At 40.0% G+C, this 16,787-nt stretch overlaps 1 protein-coding gene and 5 non-coding genes across 7 annotated transcripts; 2 read left to right on the top strand and 4 right to left on the bottom strand.

The window, feature by feature from the left end:
* Positions 1–814: 814 nt before the first annotated feature.
* Positions 815–16,749, bottom strand: LOC116330163 (store-operated calcium entry regulator STIMATE-like). Of its 2 annotated transcripts, XM_031752398.2 has the most exons (10): positions 15,749–16,749; positions 13,436–13,484; positions 13,242–13,337; positions 13,015–13,136; positions 12,698–12,810; positions 9,194–9,271; positions 8,658–8,801; positions 5,837–5,944; positions 1,892–2,015; positions 815–1,174 (listed from the first exon to the last, which is right to left on the bottom strand). In XM_031752398.2, the coding sequence occupies exons 1-10, from the start codon at positions 15,972–15,974 to the stop codon at positions 1,059–1,061; spliced, it is 1,176 nt and encodes a 391-aa protein (XP_031608258.1). In that variant the 5' UTR covers positions 15,975–16,749; the 3' UTR covers positions 815–1,058. The 2 variants fall into 2 exon arrangements, with proteins under 2 accessions (XP_031608258.1, XP_031608257.1); XM_031752397.2 differs by lacking the exons at positions 5,837–5,944; positions 8,658–8,801; positions 9,194–9,271; ... (3 more) ...; positions 13,436–13,484; positions 15,749–16,749 and adding an exon at positions 2,118–2,377.
* On the top strand, positions 1,647–1,718 carry trnae-cuc. Its single transcript has one exon. It is a non-coding gene; the product is annotated as a tRNA-Glu (tRNA).
* trnae-cuc lies at positions 3,668–3,739 on the top strand. The gene has a single exon. It is a non-coding gene; the product is annotated as a tRNA-Glu (tRNA).
* On the bottom strand, positions 6,420–6,492 carry trnar-acg. The gene has a single exon. It is a non-coding gene; the product is annotated as a tRNA-Arg (tRNA).
* trnar-acg lies at positions 7,387–7,459 on the bottom strand. Its single transcript has one exon. It is a non-coding gene; the product is annotated as a tRNA-Arg (tRNA).
* trnar-acg lies at positions 8,162–8,234 on the bottom strand. The gene has a single exon. It is a non-coding gene; the product is annotated as a tRNA-Arg (tRNA).
* Positions 16,750–16,787: the final 38 nt, after the last annotated feature.

Raw genomic sequence — 16,787 nt, forward strand, 5'->3', positions numbered from 1 at the left:
GGACTTTACTTGTCCATTGGCTCCTCAGTGCCATGATGTCGTCCTGTATCCATAGCAAAAAAACAGCCCCACATCATAATGGTTTACTATTGTTTGGGTTATCTGTCATAAAGCTCCAGACTGAGGAAGCCAATATTCAGACTGGGTTGGAAGGGATCAAATACATATTTCTAAAGTAAGTGTAGGACGGTGATATAGGAGACTGATATTTTTAATATTGGTCTACAGTCTTTTTATGCTCTTGGAATTAAAAAGTGAAGACCTGTCAGAAACTACAAGAGGCTTTTTATCATTTCTCATCATCAGCATTTATGTAAAGATGTGTTTGTCATTAAGCCCAGAAACATAAGTAGACATAATCTCCACAGACAGCAAACTAGATTTTTGTCTGCTTATTTGTTGTGTTGCAATTTTGGCAAACAACTATTGATGTTGGCTGTTCTCTACTCCAGACCTAGGCAGATCTGGTAGCTCATTTTGTGGCACTATGTTGACCAACCCCCACATTTCTATTTGTTCACTAGTTAGGGACCAGTGTTTAAAATACAACAAATGAACATTTATTTTTTTGATATTTAAGGAAGGCCTCTGAAAATCTAGAGATTTGTTAACACATAACTTTAAAAGAAAGAGATTTACAGTCCTGTACAATAATAAAACATCGGGACTTATCACACATTTCTATTTTGGTGCAGATGTGGACATTTGCATTAAAAACATTTGTTCATGTGGGGTTTTTTTACTTTTACAATCAATCCTAAATAATTGGGTTACAATAAGCAGATTATAACATGTTGAAATAAAAGTCTTAAGGTTGCTTGTCACAGTGAGAGTTTATTTCGGAAAATGCTGAACACGAGTAAAAAAAACAAACATTTTTTTCACAATATATAATCATAGCAATGAACCACATTCATCTGTCTTCAATTAATCTTTCTTAAATTTTTCATTAAAGCAGGAAGAAGCACACACTTAAAAGTCTCTGAGTCTGAAGCACAAAGCCAACAGTGTGCATGTTTATCCTGTGCTATTTGTTTGGTTTTAGGTTGCAGTGTGCTTCACTTGCTGAACACACTGGCTCCAGGAGCTTTGGCAGCTGTGGGCTGGTCCAGCACGGTCTCCTTTCCTGTCCTCACACCACTGAACACAGATGGAGCAACTTTTCCCGCGCGTTCTGATCGCAGAATGAGACAGAGACACAGGACATATGTCAGAAAAACACTCTGTTTGTGGCACTTCTTCGATTCATAGTTGAGAATTTGACATTCATAATTTTAATCAGGCACTTCTTAGTAACAGGCACCAACCCCAAAGGAACACTAATCATTCAACGTCATGTCCAAGTAAGCTGCTGTTAAACCATATCAGACTCTGCGGTGTTTGGAGTGTGGACATCTAGTACACTTATATGGATGTGAATGTGTGCAATGTTTGTGAGATAGTGCTGTCGTAGGACTTGGGGTTTTCTCTGTACTTACTTCTTCATAGAGTCCAATGTCAGTGTTTGAAGAGGCTATAAAAATGTCCCTCCACTCACTCCGACACACACCATTGGTGAATTATTATCAAGAAAACGACCCGAAACACGGGGAAGCCATCGGCACTGTGTCCTTTAAAAATCATATGTGTTTTTGTAGTTGTAGTTCTCCCTGGTGGTCTAGTGGTTAGGATTCGGCGCTCTCACCGCCGCGGCCCGGGTTCGATTCCCGGTCAGGGAACGAGTCTTTTTTTTTTTTTCTTATTAAACAATCGGACATGAATACAACACAAATCAGCTAGTCTGTTTTTACTAGAGATACATAGTCATGTTTACAGTCTATGCGCCCATGACTTCATACTTGTAAGTCCAGGAAGACATAATGTCTTTGCAGATAGCAAAGACTTTACTCACCACACTCCACCATGACCTCATAGGTCTTACTCTTAACCTCGCCCTTCAGTCCCAGTTTGCTGCGGGCTCCTTTCAGGTCCTCCTCCTTCATCGGTGGGCGCTTCTTCTTTTTTACCTCGCCTGGCTACAGTAAAGAAAATAAGGGCAAATAAAACGTATGTGGCTCTTTGGTTAAGCGTGGATTCATTGTGTATTCATTTGCTGTATGTGAGGTGATGTAACGTACCTGTGACATGGCTGTTATTGGTGCTCTGATCCCGCAGACAGTGTAATTGATTTGTTGGTTGTTATTCTGTTGTGTGTGTGTCTCTGTCCCCCAGACATTATATATAGTCCTGTGTCAGACTGCAGTGAGTCAGTCAGGCCCCCCCTGCCATCGGTTCCACTGCCTGTTGTCACAGTGTATTATTAGGTGTGACGTGAAGGATAGTACAGCTGGAATGGGGCTCCCATCGTTAACGATAAGCTTACAGGCCAACAGCTGACAATTTCAGGACACAACACGAGTGGCAGAAGGCTACACCTCCTCCTCCGGTTAACCCTGCACTCACATCCTCTTTTGAAAATGTCTCTGTAGGGCTTTGCACTACATTAAACTAGTGTTCACCACCCAGCAGTACCGCCTTGTAGAGGCAGTTCTTGGGAATCTGCTTACTCAGTTCTATAACTTGATTTAGGCAAGAGGATGTTTCTTGTTGGGATGTCGTAAAAAGCATTTTCAGCCAGTTAACAAATTAACCATCAAAATAAGGGCTGGACCAGTAAGAGCCGCCCAAATGTCAATCTGGACCAGTTGTGTTTTCAGTACGCATTCTTAACTTAATATCTTAATATCTTGACTTAATATCATATTACTTTATGCACTCGATCCGGATTGTTTTAAATGCGTTTACACTTTTCTTTTAGCCTGAAACAAGTAAGTAAACATTTCAGGCACTATTACTCAGACTTGGCATCAGTGTTTAAATTCAAGGTGTGAGCTGTGGGATGATGGAAACACCGACTCATCACTGTTTTAACTCAGTGACACACAGTAAGACTCGTTACTGTTTGTATGTGATTGTTACCCATTTAGAGCAGTCAAAGCAGTTATAGGACTTTTAGCCATCATTTGGATTACCCATTTGTGCAGATGATGATTATGATGATTATTAAGACTTTTCCCATCTCATTACGCATGTATGTTTATGTTGGCCCGTTAAATATATCCTTCACCCTTAAACATTTTGGAGCTCCATCATTAGCATTTAAAACCACAACACTTAAAATATCAAATGATATGTTTTTGAGCAGAACATGGTACTTACGGTGAAAGCAATAAATAGACAAAAAGACAAAAGGTGCCTTTTAAATCAAGCTGTTGATCCAACATGTCGGGAACTTTAAAGAGCCCCTAAGAATGGCTCCTGATGCTTAATTACTGCATGTGTATTTGCTGAAAGCAGATCTATTTCTGGGAACACAATCATTACCGGTCAACTCTGATAAGGAATGCGCTACCCCTAGTGGTAAACAGCAAGCAATCCCCACAATTAAAGAGATGCTGAAATCATCCTATAAATCACAGTGTTGTAATTTTGTTGTATAAACACGGCATTAAAAAAAACAAATGCAGATATCAGTGAATATCTTTGAATCTCACTTTTATAAAATAAATACAAAATTTGAAAGTCAAGGTATGAAAAAAACACTCTTGGGATGAACATCATTTCCCCTGTTTTTTTTAACATAAATGCGTTTACACATGTTATGACGTCACATCATACCCCCTTTCAATCCCTGGTGGTCTAGTGGTTAGGATTCGGCGCTCTCACCGCCGCGGCCCGGGTTCGATTCCCGGTCAGGGAACACCTTTTCTCTGCCACAACAGAAAGTTAATTCACTACTTTCATTCTGTATCATACCGTTTATTTGAAAAGCATTTATATGATAACTTATTTCCATCAGATGTTTTTCATCAAGTAGATTAAGCTCTGCAAAATACTAAAGCCCTCTTTGTCCTAGTTCAGCTGACAGTTACCATGACTTCTGCACTGTCCTGTACTTTCTCCTTTTTAAAAATGTTCCTTACCAACATGCCAAAAACATCAGAATGAAATCATCAGCAGCACCATAATCATTGTAGTTTAAGTCACGCCTTTTACTTTAAACAGGACCAGCAGTCACACATATATTCAGCACATGCCAGTTTATATACACACTAGAGTGTGTGTGTGTTTTAAATCACACACACAAACACGCCCTTTCCCTCAGCTGCCTGGTCTGCACTTACTGTTTACAGTTTAGAGGTCTATGTACGTCACATTCTTAACATTAGAGCCTACTGGATGGTGCTTCATGCCTGAGGGGTGTACTACAAAGTGAGATTAGTGGCTTAGAAAGCTATGTTGAGCTTAAACTCAGAGTTTTGTGTCACAAATGTGTCGCCTTTTTTAGCTTGCAAAATTGCCATAGTAACTTATGCTCAACACATAAACTGGACAGGAGCAGGTTATGTTCCGAGTTTCAGTTTAAAATCAGCCGAAGTCTCACATTTTCAGTTACAGCATGTGTTAAGTGCAATGTAGATTCTATGCTAGGGGAATGTATTTAATTTGTGCAAGTTGTTAAGCTGTATCTTAATAAACCACTGAATGAAGTGCAAACTGCACCACATTTTTACTGGAATTTGCATGTACTAATAAGATGATACTAACACAAGGAAAGCCTGGCTGTGTTAAAACTGTCTTCGTAGTATACCCCTCTGGAGATCTCCAGCTCTGCTTAAAATAGTCAAAACAAAACCAAACCAAAACAAAAAATAAAATGACTGCTGGTAATTTAACTGAGGCACATTGCTGGAACTACAAAACAAAAACACAACAATAACAAAATAAAAAAAACAAAACAAAAAAACCCACACATTAGAACGGGGAAAGGCGAAAGCTGAGAAAAATGGGAAATTGTGCAAGAACCTGTTCCCATATTTACTTTCTCCATTTAAGTCAAAGTATGAAAAAACACTTTTGGGATGAGCATACTCACCTTTTTTGGCCCGAAAGTAAAACACTCAAAACGTAAAAAAAAAAAAAAAAAGTACATTCAAAGACTAAAACATAAAGTCAGAGCACATCAGTAAAAGAGTCAGACATGTTGCAGTCGTTTGCTTACAGAAAAAACAGTGGCTGAGCTGACATTAGAAGGATGCTGCAGTGCAGCTCTTGCAGTCTTACAGGTTCAACAGTTCAAAAGAGACTTCAGATGTCTTTGTTAAAAGAAATGGAAGATTGCTGCAAGAGTTAATGTGCTCCATTCGACTAAAGTAACATCACATACAAGATATACGGTAGTTAAGTGTGTTGCAAAGTTTTGAGAGTCAATACAGTGATTCAAAACCTGACGTAATGCTCCTCTTAAAGTTGAAGGGTGTGCAATTGTACACACCGTCACAGACACACGTATAACACGGGCCATGGTGGGGCATCTACATGTGACGACAACAGGACAGACGTTCACGTGGAATGAACACAAGGAATACATTTTTTTTTTGTTTGCTCATTTTGGGGGGTTTTTTGGGGGGACACTTAGGAAGGATATGAAATGTAACCCACTACATCATATCTGGCTCTGCTGGAGCCAGTTCAGTTTCCCCATTACATTAAAGATTTAACAGTAAGTTTACTGTTTTTGCCAGTGTCCTGAAACACAAAAATCACATCGTGAGAGTCATGTTTAAAATGAAACAATGATTAAAAAAAAAAAGAAAGAAAAGAAAAATGGTCAACTGCTAAAAAACGTTCATATAGCTGTCCTCCAGGAGCCAATGGTAAAGGGGCTTCAGATACAGTGTATTATTTTGTAATTGAAGGTCACTGATTGAAGGCAACATCACACAATCTGTAGGGGAATGGGGAATGTATGCGGACTTTTTGATCCTAACAGTAAAGCTAGGCACGCAGGTCAGACAGGGATCCCCATGCGAAGCTTCTTCTTTTTCACCATCTTCACACCAGTGAGTCGACGGACATCGTCTTCATCAGACTCATCCATTTCATCATCTGCTGAGAAAAGGATCTGAGGAAGACGAAGGAGAGACAGAGACATATCAGACCTCAAAGGTTAGACGGGGTTAACGGTTACATTTTTAAAAAAGACAAACAAAAAAAACAAGAAAAAAAAAAGATCCACGATGACTGCCATCATCATTATCATGTTGACTCCCAGGTGCACTGTTTACTCTAAAGTGCTTGATCACAGAATAGAGATAAACACAGAAATATTTCTTTTTATATTTGCCCTCCAGATGTTTTACAGCTCGTTCCCATAAAAGCACAGTCACAACTAAACAACTGTTTTTTAAACAACTTTTAAACAACTGTTTAAAACGCCAATGCCTGTCTGCACCATTTCATAATCAACCCCTGCAAATTTTGTATTTTAACATGTGGAAAAGGAAACAACAACAACAAAAAAAAAGAGACTTTACTCTCCCAACAAAGTCACTCAGTACTAGTGTCAATCTAACCCCAGAAAGAAAAATGAAAAGTTACGAGCCAGCCAGGAGTCGAACCTAGAATCTTCTGATCCGTAGTCAGACGCGTTATCCATTGCGCCACTGGCCCCATGGTTCAACTACTTGTGCCCTGCGTGCAAGGTCCAGGTGTTTCTCAGAAAGCTAAACTGCACTGCTGTGACCTTTGATGCTTTCAAAATCCGCTTGATGTTGTTTCACAATGTAAACACATCCTAACAGAAGCTGGAGTAAACACTACAACACTACAAATAAACCTGAGGGCAAAGATGACTGCGTTAAAGGGGACAAGAAACGCTACACATTAACAGCCAATTACTGCTAAAGAGACAGACAGTGAAAGTGGACAGTATATCCTCGGTTTCGTAACATAAAACTCATTGTTGCAGCAATTCACAAATGTGAATCCCCTTAAAATGATTTTTGGTTTTAGTGTCTGTATTTTCCTCTGAGTTATTGATTCTGTTACCTCCATGTCAGTGGTTGAGAGCAGTGCTCTATCGTGTAAATTAGCCTTTATATGGGCAGTGTTTCATGTCCCCTTTAAGGAGATTTGTTGTATTTTGCATAAAGAGGATTCTGGAGAGGATTCTGGAGAGTGATTAAATACTGGACTTGTGGAGGTCTGTGCAACCTCATTAATATAACTATAGTTATTAATAATTACATCTGTGACTGTTAACTCAACTGCACTGTTGCTCATTTTCACACCATGTAGTAACTGTTATACTAAAGGCCCACATATGTTCATGTCGGTCACAAAATGCCCTAAAATCTCTCCATAGAAAAGGTTACAAACCTCTGAATCCTAAAAGCTAGTTATTGTAGCTTTATTTAATGAAGTTATGCTGTAATTCTACTATAGCGTTAAGTAGGTCAGAGAAAATGTATTCATAGTATGACTGTTCTCATCTTATGCAAGAATAACAATAATTGCTTCTATTATTTCAACCAAATCAAGGCAACCCAGAAAATAAAACATATACGAGCCAGCCAGGAGTCGAACCTAGAATCTTCTGATCCGTAGTCAGACGCGTTATCCATTGCGCCACTGGCCCGCAGTGGAATGCAGTGCCCCCCTACAGGAATACATGCGTCTTACTACAGCTCAGCCCATCCCCCACAGTCTATTGCTCTGCTGAATGCATGTTGTACTCAAGAAGGAAGTAACACAAAGCAGGCGTTTGTCAACGCTGCATGACTGCTACAGTGTTAAATTGCCTCAAAAGATAAGCCTGATATTGCTTTGAGATCAAATACACATACATCAAATACATACAAATCTGTGACAATGCACATGAACTTATAAACAACCACCAATTTTACAGGCCAAAAGTCATTTCAAAGGATAATAATATGTATTGATTTCTGAGTCCTTGCTAAGATAATATGAAAATAATCTTCTTTTATTGTCACAACAAGTTGTGTTTTACTCATTTATACTCTGCCCTACTGTTCTTGGACCAGCTGGTTGTTGACTTTGTGGCATGTTTCTAATAGCAAAGTTGCTGAGTGCCCTCTGATGAACAAACATTGCAAAGACTATTTCTCCCATGTATCCTTTACTTTTAAATTTCCATTTAACAACTGTTTAAAATGCTACTACCTGTCTGCATCATTTCATTTTCCTAATCAACACCTGCTAAAGAAAACAAGAACACCCCCCCCCCCTCAAAAAAAAGAATAACTTCCAGCAAAGGACAACAGTCACTGAGTACTACTGTCAATCTAACCCCGGAAAGAAAAAAAAAATAAAGTGACGAGCCAGCCAGGAGTCGAACCTAGAATCTTCTGATCCGTAGTCAGACGCGTTATCCATTGCGCCACTGGCCCGCTGCAGAATGAAGTGGCCGCCTACACATATGTGCGTCTCCAAAAAGGTTAACCCCTCCCCCACAACTCTGTGGTATAGTAACAGCATGCGCTCCAAAGGTAGCAGCACACAAAAAGAGGCCATGAAAAAACTGCTGCCACTATACTTCAGGACTAGAAAGACAAAGGTGTGTGTATGTGTATATACGTATATACGTATATACATATACATACACACACACACACACACACACACACACACACACATATATATATAAAAATATAAAATGTGCTGTACCACTTTTTATTAGGTTTGAGCTTAAAAGAGGATTACTGGGTTAAAAAAAAAAAAAGAGAGAGAGACACAGATGGACTGAAGAAATGAAAATGGTATGTGTCAGTTGAATCTGTCTCCTTTAGCATTAGCTTTCCAGTTAGGCTTACCTCTGACTCAGAGTCATCATGGGAAAGAGCTCTTCTGTATCGCACCTTGCCGTTCCCCCGTGAGTCCTCTTCCCTCTCTTCAAGCTTTGCTTTTGTCCTGTGCTTCTTCATTAGGAAATTATCTACTACCCAGAACATTAGGGCCTAAATGACACAGAAAATACAGGTGAATGATTTCTCTACAAGCGATTTTTAAAAATCCACCAAAACTAGAGAAACAGCTTTTACCTTTGTGTGCAAGCAATACAATGGGCACTGATGATTTTGGTAACCAATGACAATGTCTCACTGCACGTTAGTGACACAATATTATCCCAATACTTCACTCACTTCATTCATGTTATTGTGACTTGTAACATTTTTTGATCTGCTGAGTAACATATATTGTGATTTATCACATTGTTTCAACTACAAACTAGGTCCTCAAAATTAAACCATTTTTCTCCCACCCCTGCTAGACATGTAATATTGGTTTTGCAGGAGATGTAAAAATCAGACAAGAAAAGAAAAGAAAGATAAGATAAAGGCAGACTTACATTTACGAAGAATGGAACGATGAGCATAACGATGGCCAGTTCCAGGGCAGGATTGTGTATAGGCTTGAGGAGTGCCAGCTGCCACACAAACAAACACAACAAGCACAAATATAATGTTGCACTTAGTGACAGCATTAACTTTTGATGGTTAAACATGCAGCCCATAATATTATTGTACACTGACAATATTATAGTCTTAAGTGCACAAAACAGTATTCAATGGACCTGTAAATGTGTCATATGTTTTCAGCATTATGTAAACCGTGTACAGTTAATAAAGCCCACCTCTCACTATTCAGTGTGAAAAGTGGCCAAGAAAATATTCAATCAGTCCAGTGTGGCCTTCCACACACATGTTATTCTGGGTATATTGGTATTTAATAAAAAAAAAAAAAAAAAAAAAAATCATACCACATGGGACATTTAGACAAACAAAACAACAACAAACAAGCTTTATTTGTCACATCATACAGAGTACAACATGTCGTGAAATGCTTGTGTCTGAGCTGCGGACAGGTTGCAGACGTAGCCACACCATTCCAGGGCTTGGTTTTAGCATGGGGGGTCTAGCCAGGACTCTTACTGGATAATCGCAAGTTCAATTCCCGCCCGGTATCCCGATTTATATCAGTATACTGGTACATCTGGCACCACTACAGGCTTTAGACAGTTAAAAAAAAGAAAGAATAAACGTGAGATCCATAGCAAACTCTGGCAGGTAAATCTAACATGTCACAGGTTGACCACAAGTGGCACAGTCTTATTAATTAATAATGAGCTCATGTTGCTTATTTGAGTGAGTCATGTGGAGGTGGTATGGCCAGTTAAAGGATGCTGGTCAAAAGAAAGCTTCAAAGAGAAAGCAGAGGTTTTGTACACCATCAATCCTTATAAAGACTATCCAAAGAAACAAAGCGATTTGAAATACTTCCACCACATGCCTCTGTTAAAGTCCAAGTTAAAAAAACAAAAACAAAAAACAAAAGAAAACAGCCCTAGTGGTCTTGTGGTCTGAATTTGGCACTAACTGGTGTGGCACAGGTTCAAATCCTGGTAAAGGAATGCCCCTACAGGTGTTTTGAGATTTAAAAAAAAAAAAAAAAAACTCTGTTAAGCAAAAGTCATATTCTCTGCCTTATAACATAAAACTGTGTGTAGGCAGTGTATTATCCTGAGGAAATCAGGAGCCTGGTTCAGAAAACCTCAGTTTCTGGTCACATAAAGTTGACCTTAAAAATGTGCAAATAAAAAAATAAAAAAAAATATTTAAAAAAGCTGTACTTTTTGTGCACAGTCCTGCAGAATATTAATATGGACAAACCGAGTAAATCTGTAGAAAAAGGGTCCATGCCACAGCATCTGGAAACTGCTTCCCCCCCCATTAAAATCGTGTCAATTAAACTTTGTTTCATTCAAAGTCAACCTGGGTTTATCCAACCTGGATACGAATAAGTTCCCATTAAAGAAACAGTGACCTATTACAAAAGGACGGGTCTGTCATATTCAAGCGAAATATAAGCAAATGTGTGGAATTTAAGAAAATAACAGGCTGAATGGAAAACAGCTGCTGCAAATAGAAAGGAAAGAAAGAGAGGAAAGCTGGCAAATCTGCAGACTGCATAGTATGCATGGTTAGGCATCAATGAGGCATACCTATGCCTCGGTTATATCTGACTACAATAACAGCAGTATTACCGTTAAATTAACGTGTTGCAGATAAACAACCTTTTATTTTTAGTTTTTAGCTGTAACCCCGTGGTTTTAGACCATTATTTCATGCACAGACTAAAGTTAAAATTACTGTTACTTTAAATCGGACACAAAACCACAGAACAACTAAATTTTTTAAATAAAAGAGGCAAAGACACCAAAAGATGCTCTCCCACCTTGGAGATGTGCTCTACTAGCTAGCACATTAACGCTGCTGTTATTCGGTGAAAACTGGAGGAGAGGCCACATTTTTACCTCACTGCCGTAACGACACTTTACTCTGAAGGCTGTTTTTTTTCTTTCCCGACAAGAAGAACTTTTCTACCCATGTATCGAAGTTGTCAACGACCGACACCCACGCTAACACGAGGGAAAGGCGGATCCCGCACGTAATTTGCGTAGCTTACGTAGTCCCCGCATGGCCTGAGGTGCGGTCATTCCCCCCCCCAACACTGAGGTCTCAAATAATCAGTGCGCCACAATTGCTAAAGTACAACACAACATGAAAAATTGTCTCTGGAGGCCCAGTGGTTAGGAATGAATGCTTTCAGTGCCCCTGGGTCAAGTCCAGCAGGGGAATGAATGCAATAGTTTCTCAAATAAATGCAAGCTGCACCCTGGGCCAGGAACAACTGCTGCTCACACCACACAGACTCTTTGAAAACATCTGCAGAGCCAACAAAGGTAGTACTGAAGAACCCAGAGTGAAGTTAAACCCAAGTGTACACTAACCCCAGTCAAGCTGCCAGAGGCTGGCCTTCAGCAGGTAACAAACACAGTGATGAATTACAGACTCTGTTTCTAATGTTGCAATATTAAAAATCACAGTTAAGTGCTCATTGGACAACTTGCTTGGCTCTCAGCTTTGTGCTCATACTGAAACACTCAAAGATGCTGTGTGTCCTCATCATTTGTGAGATTAATTTAATTATTAAATGGTAATTATGTAAGTGTATTTCTCAATGTGAAAGTAAAACTGTTAGTAGCGTAACAAAATACTTTCTCCAGGGAGTACTTAAAAATATAAATCATTAGTTACAAATGCCTTTGATTTATGACTCAGAAAATGCTGTTTCAGTGTGCCTTATTGTATACACAGTGATGTAGGACCAAGGTTATTATTGTTAAATATAACTAAATAAAACCTGAAACTAGATCTGAAAAAAAACAAAACAATTTAGTTAATTTGAAAAAACTTAAAACAATTTTGTGAACTTGGAAAACTTAACTAAACTAAAATAAAATATAGCACAAAATTTGTATTTGTTAGATTGGTTAAAAAAAAAAAATTAAAAATTAAAAGTTGCTTCATGAGGTTTAATATATTTACTGAGACTTGATGTTGACAACACTGTGAGTGAACTGCTTTCAAAAAGTTTTTTTTTTTTTAAATATCTGTACTGATTTTCCTAGATCTTACCACTGACATATGCCCTCCAAGACTGAAATTAACATTAATTAAACTAAAACATTTTCAAAAAACTAAACTGAAACAAGCAAACTCACTCTGGAAACTAGCTGAACCTAAACTGAATTCTAGAAATTACAAAAATATAATAACTCTCTATAACCATGCTTTACTGTATTTACACAAGTTCTCTGGGCATCATCTTTGTGTACTAAACTTCCCAAATTACTCTTAAACAAACTAGCACAACGCCCACCAAAACGTTCAGTTGTAGAAAACAAGACCAGAGGAGCATGCTGAGTGAGAGGCAGGGCTGACCTGTGTAAAGTGAATTTACCTCACATGTATAATGTGGTCATGTACGAAAAACACACTCTTCTACTGACCTGCTTCCACTGGGGGATGAGGAGGACCAACATGATAAGGACTTTCTCAAACATCATGATGAGAATGTAGAGGATACACTGCCCCAGCCACGCTGTGCACTGCACTGGCTCTCCTGGGGAGACAGATGATTGTCTAAAACCATGATTATGTATTTCACATGTATATAGTACAGAAATATTAGATGTCACTGCTTTGGTGTTACATAATTGCCAAAAGAACAAAGTAAAGCATTGAAAGGGTAGGAAATGGCACTGCAGCACTATAATAGCAAGGGCAGCTACTGCCCTCCACTGGACATCGCAGGCACTGTCCTCACCGTATTCTCCAAAACGCAGAGAGTCCCATTGCCTCCATTCTACAATAGCACTGACGGCTCTTACCCCTGCATAGATCAGCAACATGCCCAGAGAAGCATCTAACAAGAAATTAATGAGGTATCTGGAGGGAAAAGGGAAAATTAATGTGAACTGAGTGTCTACAAAGTTAAATGATCTTCATTTTAAAAAGATTACTCTGATTTATCAGAGACATCCAAATACTCACAATGAGCAGGGATCCTCCTCTGTGAGGTCCGACAAATAGACATTAGCAAAGTGGATGAAGAGCATCCCAATTGCCTGTTTTGAGGTGTCCAGAAACCTGCAGATACACGCTTACGTTACTTCCAAGGCACTCCAGTGGGTCTCATGCGGTTTCTTTGCACAGAAATTAATTTGGCGCTGGCTCCATTCCCTTACCAGATCTTCCAGGGTCTCCTCTCATGTTTGGGCTCCCTGAAGCGCTTCACTGAAGAGGAAAGAGAGTGCCACACAGATAGTGGGATTTTACAACAAATCACTCTTGCAAATAGAGTTGCACACATTCAAACATTCTCTCTTGTTTTCATTAAACCAAGTTACAACCCTCCTCTGAGCCATCAAAGCTCCAGTGAGCATTTTATTGCTTTCGTAGATGGATACTGGTTCATCCTAACTAAGACTCTTGCCTTCGTTGCCCTGATATCAGTCAATTAAGTGAACAAGTGAGAAATCAAAGAGTTTCTAATCAAGCTGACATGAAACTACTAGCTATGAGAGTTTAAGTGAAAGGGAATGGATGCTTCTTTCAAAATGATGAAAAGGGAGAGAATCAATAAATCAGTGTAAGAAGGAAAACTGTTCATCTAGTCTGACCAATTTAAAGATACATGAAATAAAGTGATACAAATTAAGCTATTAGTGAAAGTGTTTGCTAAGCACTACTGCTGGGTAACAAACACTAAACCACTGTATGTATGCATCGGTGTGACTGTTATTCTGGGAAGCAATCTGCTTCACTCAAGTCTTCACTTTACGGCTCCATCATGGAAAGTGGACATCAAACTACCTCACTTTTGTAAACTTAAACTAAATGTTGTTGTTGCGCTGTCCAAATATATACTGAGGGCTACTTTTTACGGAAAACTATGAGCTCAGTTTGTGCTCCGAGCCGAGTGTGACTTCACAACCAACACACCCCACTTACAGCTGGGTGTGATGTGAAGGCAGACAGAGGCCTCTGCTTCCTCCTTCTGCCCAGAAAAAAAAAAAAAAATACTCACTGCTGCGAGGCTGCTGAGCCACATAAAACTAAGGCTTCTCTCATTAGGTCACACAGCTGCCAGTTTGGTGCCAGACACTGGCTGAACCCAATCTTCTGTGCCAGTGTTTCCTTGTCTGTGTTTATGGACATTTGCCTGCCCATCTCTAATGTAAAGCCACCTTAGCCTGAGGTGTAAAAAGGACATTTTTACAGTCTGTCCACATGGAGAGGTAAAAGAAGATGAGCTTAATGACAACAAGCAACTACAGACAATCTAGCAATAGTCTCGTGCTGCAGTAGGTGTCACCAAGATGACATTTAGCCATCACGAGACAAGGACAGCCAAAGAAAAAAAAAAAAAAAACTAGATATACTTTTGCGCTACAATCTATGTTGACTACATAAGGCAGCATGTTTCCCATTAGGAAGGGCCCTCATCTTCATCAAATTAAAATACAATGATCATTATAAATGCAACCTTGAAACAAGATTGGTCCAGGCCTGGGTTAATGATGACTGCCACCGGTGGTGTTGACCAAGAAGGTGCTGTTGGAAACTATGCTACTGCTGAAGACAAATGAGGAGGAGAGGGGAGAGGAATGTTGTTGGACTCTGCACCATTGCACATATTATCGTCTGTGTCATGTTGCAATTGTGCATCTGTTCTGTTTACATTAAGAGCTTATGTGAATAAAGCTAATTCTGATTGTGATCCTGAGGTCGTGAGAAGAACACAGAATGTTCACAGATGTAGAGAAGAGGGACATGCACAGAGGCGAGGGATAGGGTGAGACAGATGGTCTCTCTAAATAGTTTATTGAAAAAAAATAATAATAAGATGATCTCTTCTTCTGAAATCCATATATGCTAGTTGAGACAAAGAAACCTCATTAGTGGCTGTTACTGTGAAGCACCTACAGGATATATAAAGAGTGACCATCACTTGAGATACAGCACTTTACTCAAAAACATATTCTGAATCTACTTAGGACAGTTTTCTATCTGCACATCACCGAATCAAAAGAAAGCAACATTTTGTATCTTTCCTCCCCACTGCGATTGCTTCCTCAACTGACTGCCAAACAGAAATGTATGTGAAAACTACAGCAGCATCCAAACAAAGTCATTTTCATTTATTTTTGCAAAGCGCAGCAGTATATGGAGTACATGCAGCACGAAAGGTCAAATGTGCCACTAAATGCAGAGAGGAAGTATTTTTTTTTTTATTATTATTATTATTATCAACACAGCCAAAAAAAGCCCCAACAAGTGATTCCAATTGGTATGCTGTTACAGTGAAGTGAAACCCCTGCATTTAGATTTACACGTATTAATGTCGTTTGTCTGGCTCTGTATAGATTTACCTCAACCCTCCCAGCTGAAATCAATATCACATTTGATTATCGGAGTGTTGCCATTGGATGATACCCGCTTACATCAGCAGCTGGTGTCAGATATCTGACACACAGCAGAGCATTAGCCATACTTACACATGAGCGTGCTGAAAGCCATCACAGCGAGAAGACCTTGCAGGAAGATCCCAAAGTGGTTCATCAAGGCGCCGTTCTCGCACCCCTTGTTATTGGGATCTGGTGTCGGTATAGAAGACACCGATGTATTGGTAGGCGACACCGCGGGCATTCCTGCTCCTGCCGGACCGGCCAGTGCCACCACTCCGTGCTGGGACAGCATGTTGACCCCGCTTGCTGCAGCCATGGGACAGAAGATCTGGACGTGACTAATTAATAAAGTGAAGAAAAGCAGCAGCAGCCGCTCGGACCCAGTTCTGTTGCGTAGTTGCCGGTCAGCTAATCGATACGCTAAGCAGGACAGTCTTCGGTGAAAGATGGTGACATCCTCTCCATTGAAAGCTCGCACTCATTCTCCTGCTTCAGACATCCATACAGCCATAGCTTCTTTGTCACTGGGGAAGTGAAGCCGTCGGCGGTGGAAGTTGCAGCGACGAATAGCGTGGTCCCAACTGAGCCGTGTACACAGTTTAAAACGGCAATGTAACATAAAAAAAAAAGCTAGTTTAAAGGTACACACACAGTAGAGCAAACACTTCCTAGGTCGACCTGGAATCTTCTAATCTGGGAACTAACATCAGCAACAAACATACTCCCGGCTAAACTGCACTATAAACTGCAGGTGTTTAACGCGTTATGCGGACATGTCAGCCACTCGGAGGTAAATTTCAATTGATGGGAAACCGTCCACCGTCAAAGGAGACCTAGCGACTGAGGTGCTGCTATCGTTATCTACCTAGCTAGCCTCGAAGCGAACTACTGAGTTCAGTTAAGGAAAAGCTTTCAGGCAAAGTTATACTTCCTGCAAGGTTTAAAGCGGCGCGTGCACCGGCGTCTCGTGACAGTCGCGCACGGTACCAGCTCGTGTGTTTAAAAAGGAACAAAAAAATAAATGTCAAGAACTGCAGGTCACAGCTCGCGTCTCTCACCCAGCTGCTTCCCCTGCCCAGCAGTGCCCACTCATGTTGACAGACGCTGGCTCACGTGACGTGCACGTAGC

This window comes from Oreochromis aureus, linkage group 5 (genome assembly GCF_013358895.1).
Source record: "Oreochromis aureus strain Israel breed Guangdong linkage group 5, ZZ_aureus, whole genome shotgun sequence".
Lineage (NCBI taxonomy): Eukaryota > Metazoa > Chordata > Actinopteri > Cichliformes > Cichlidae > Oreochromis > Oreochromis aureus.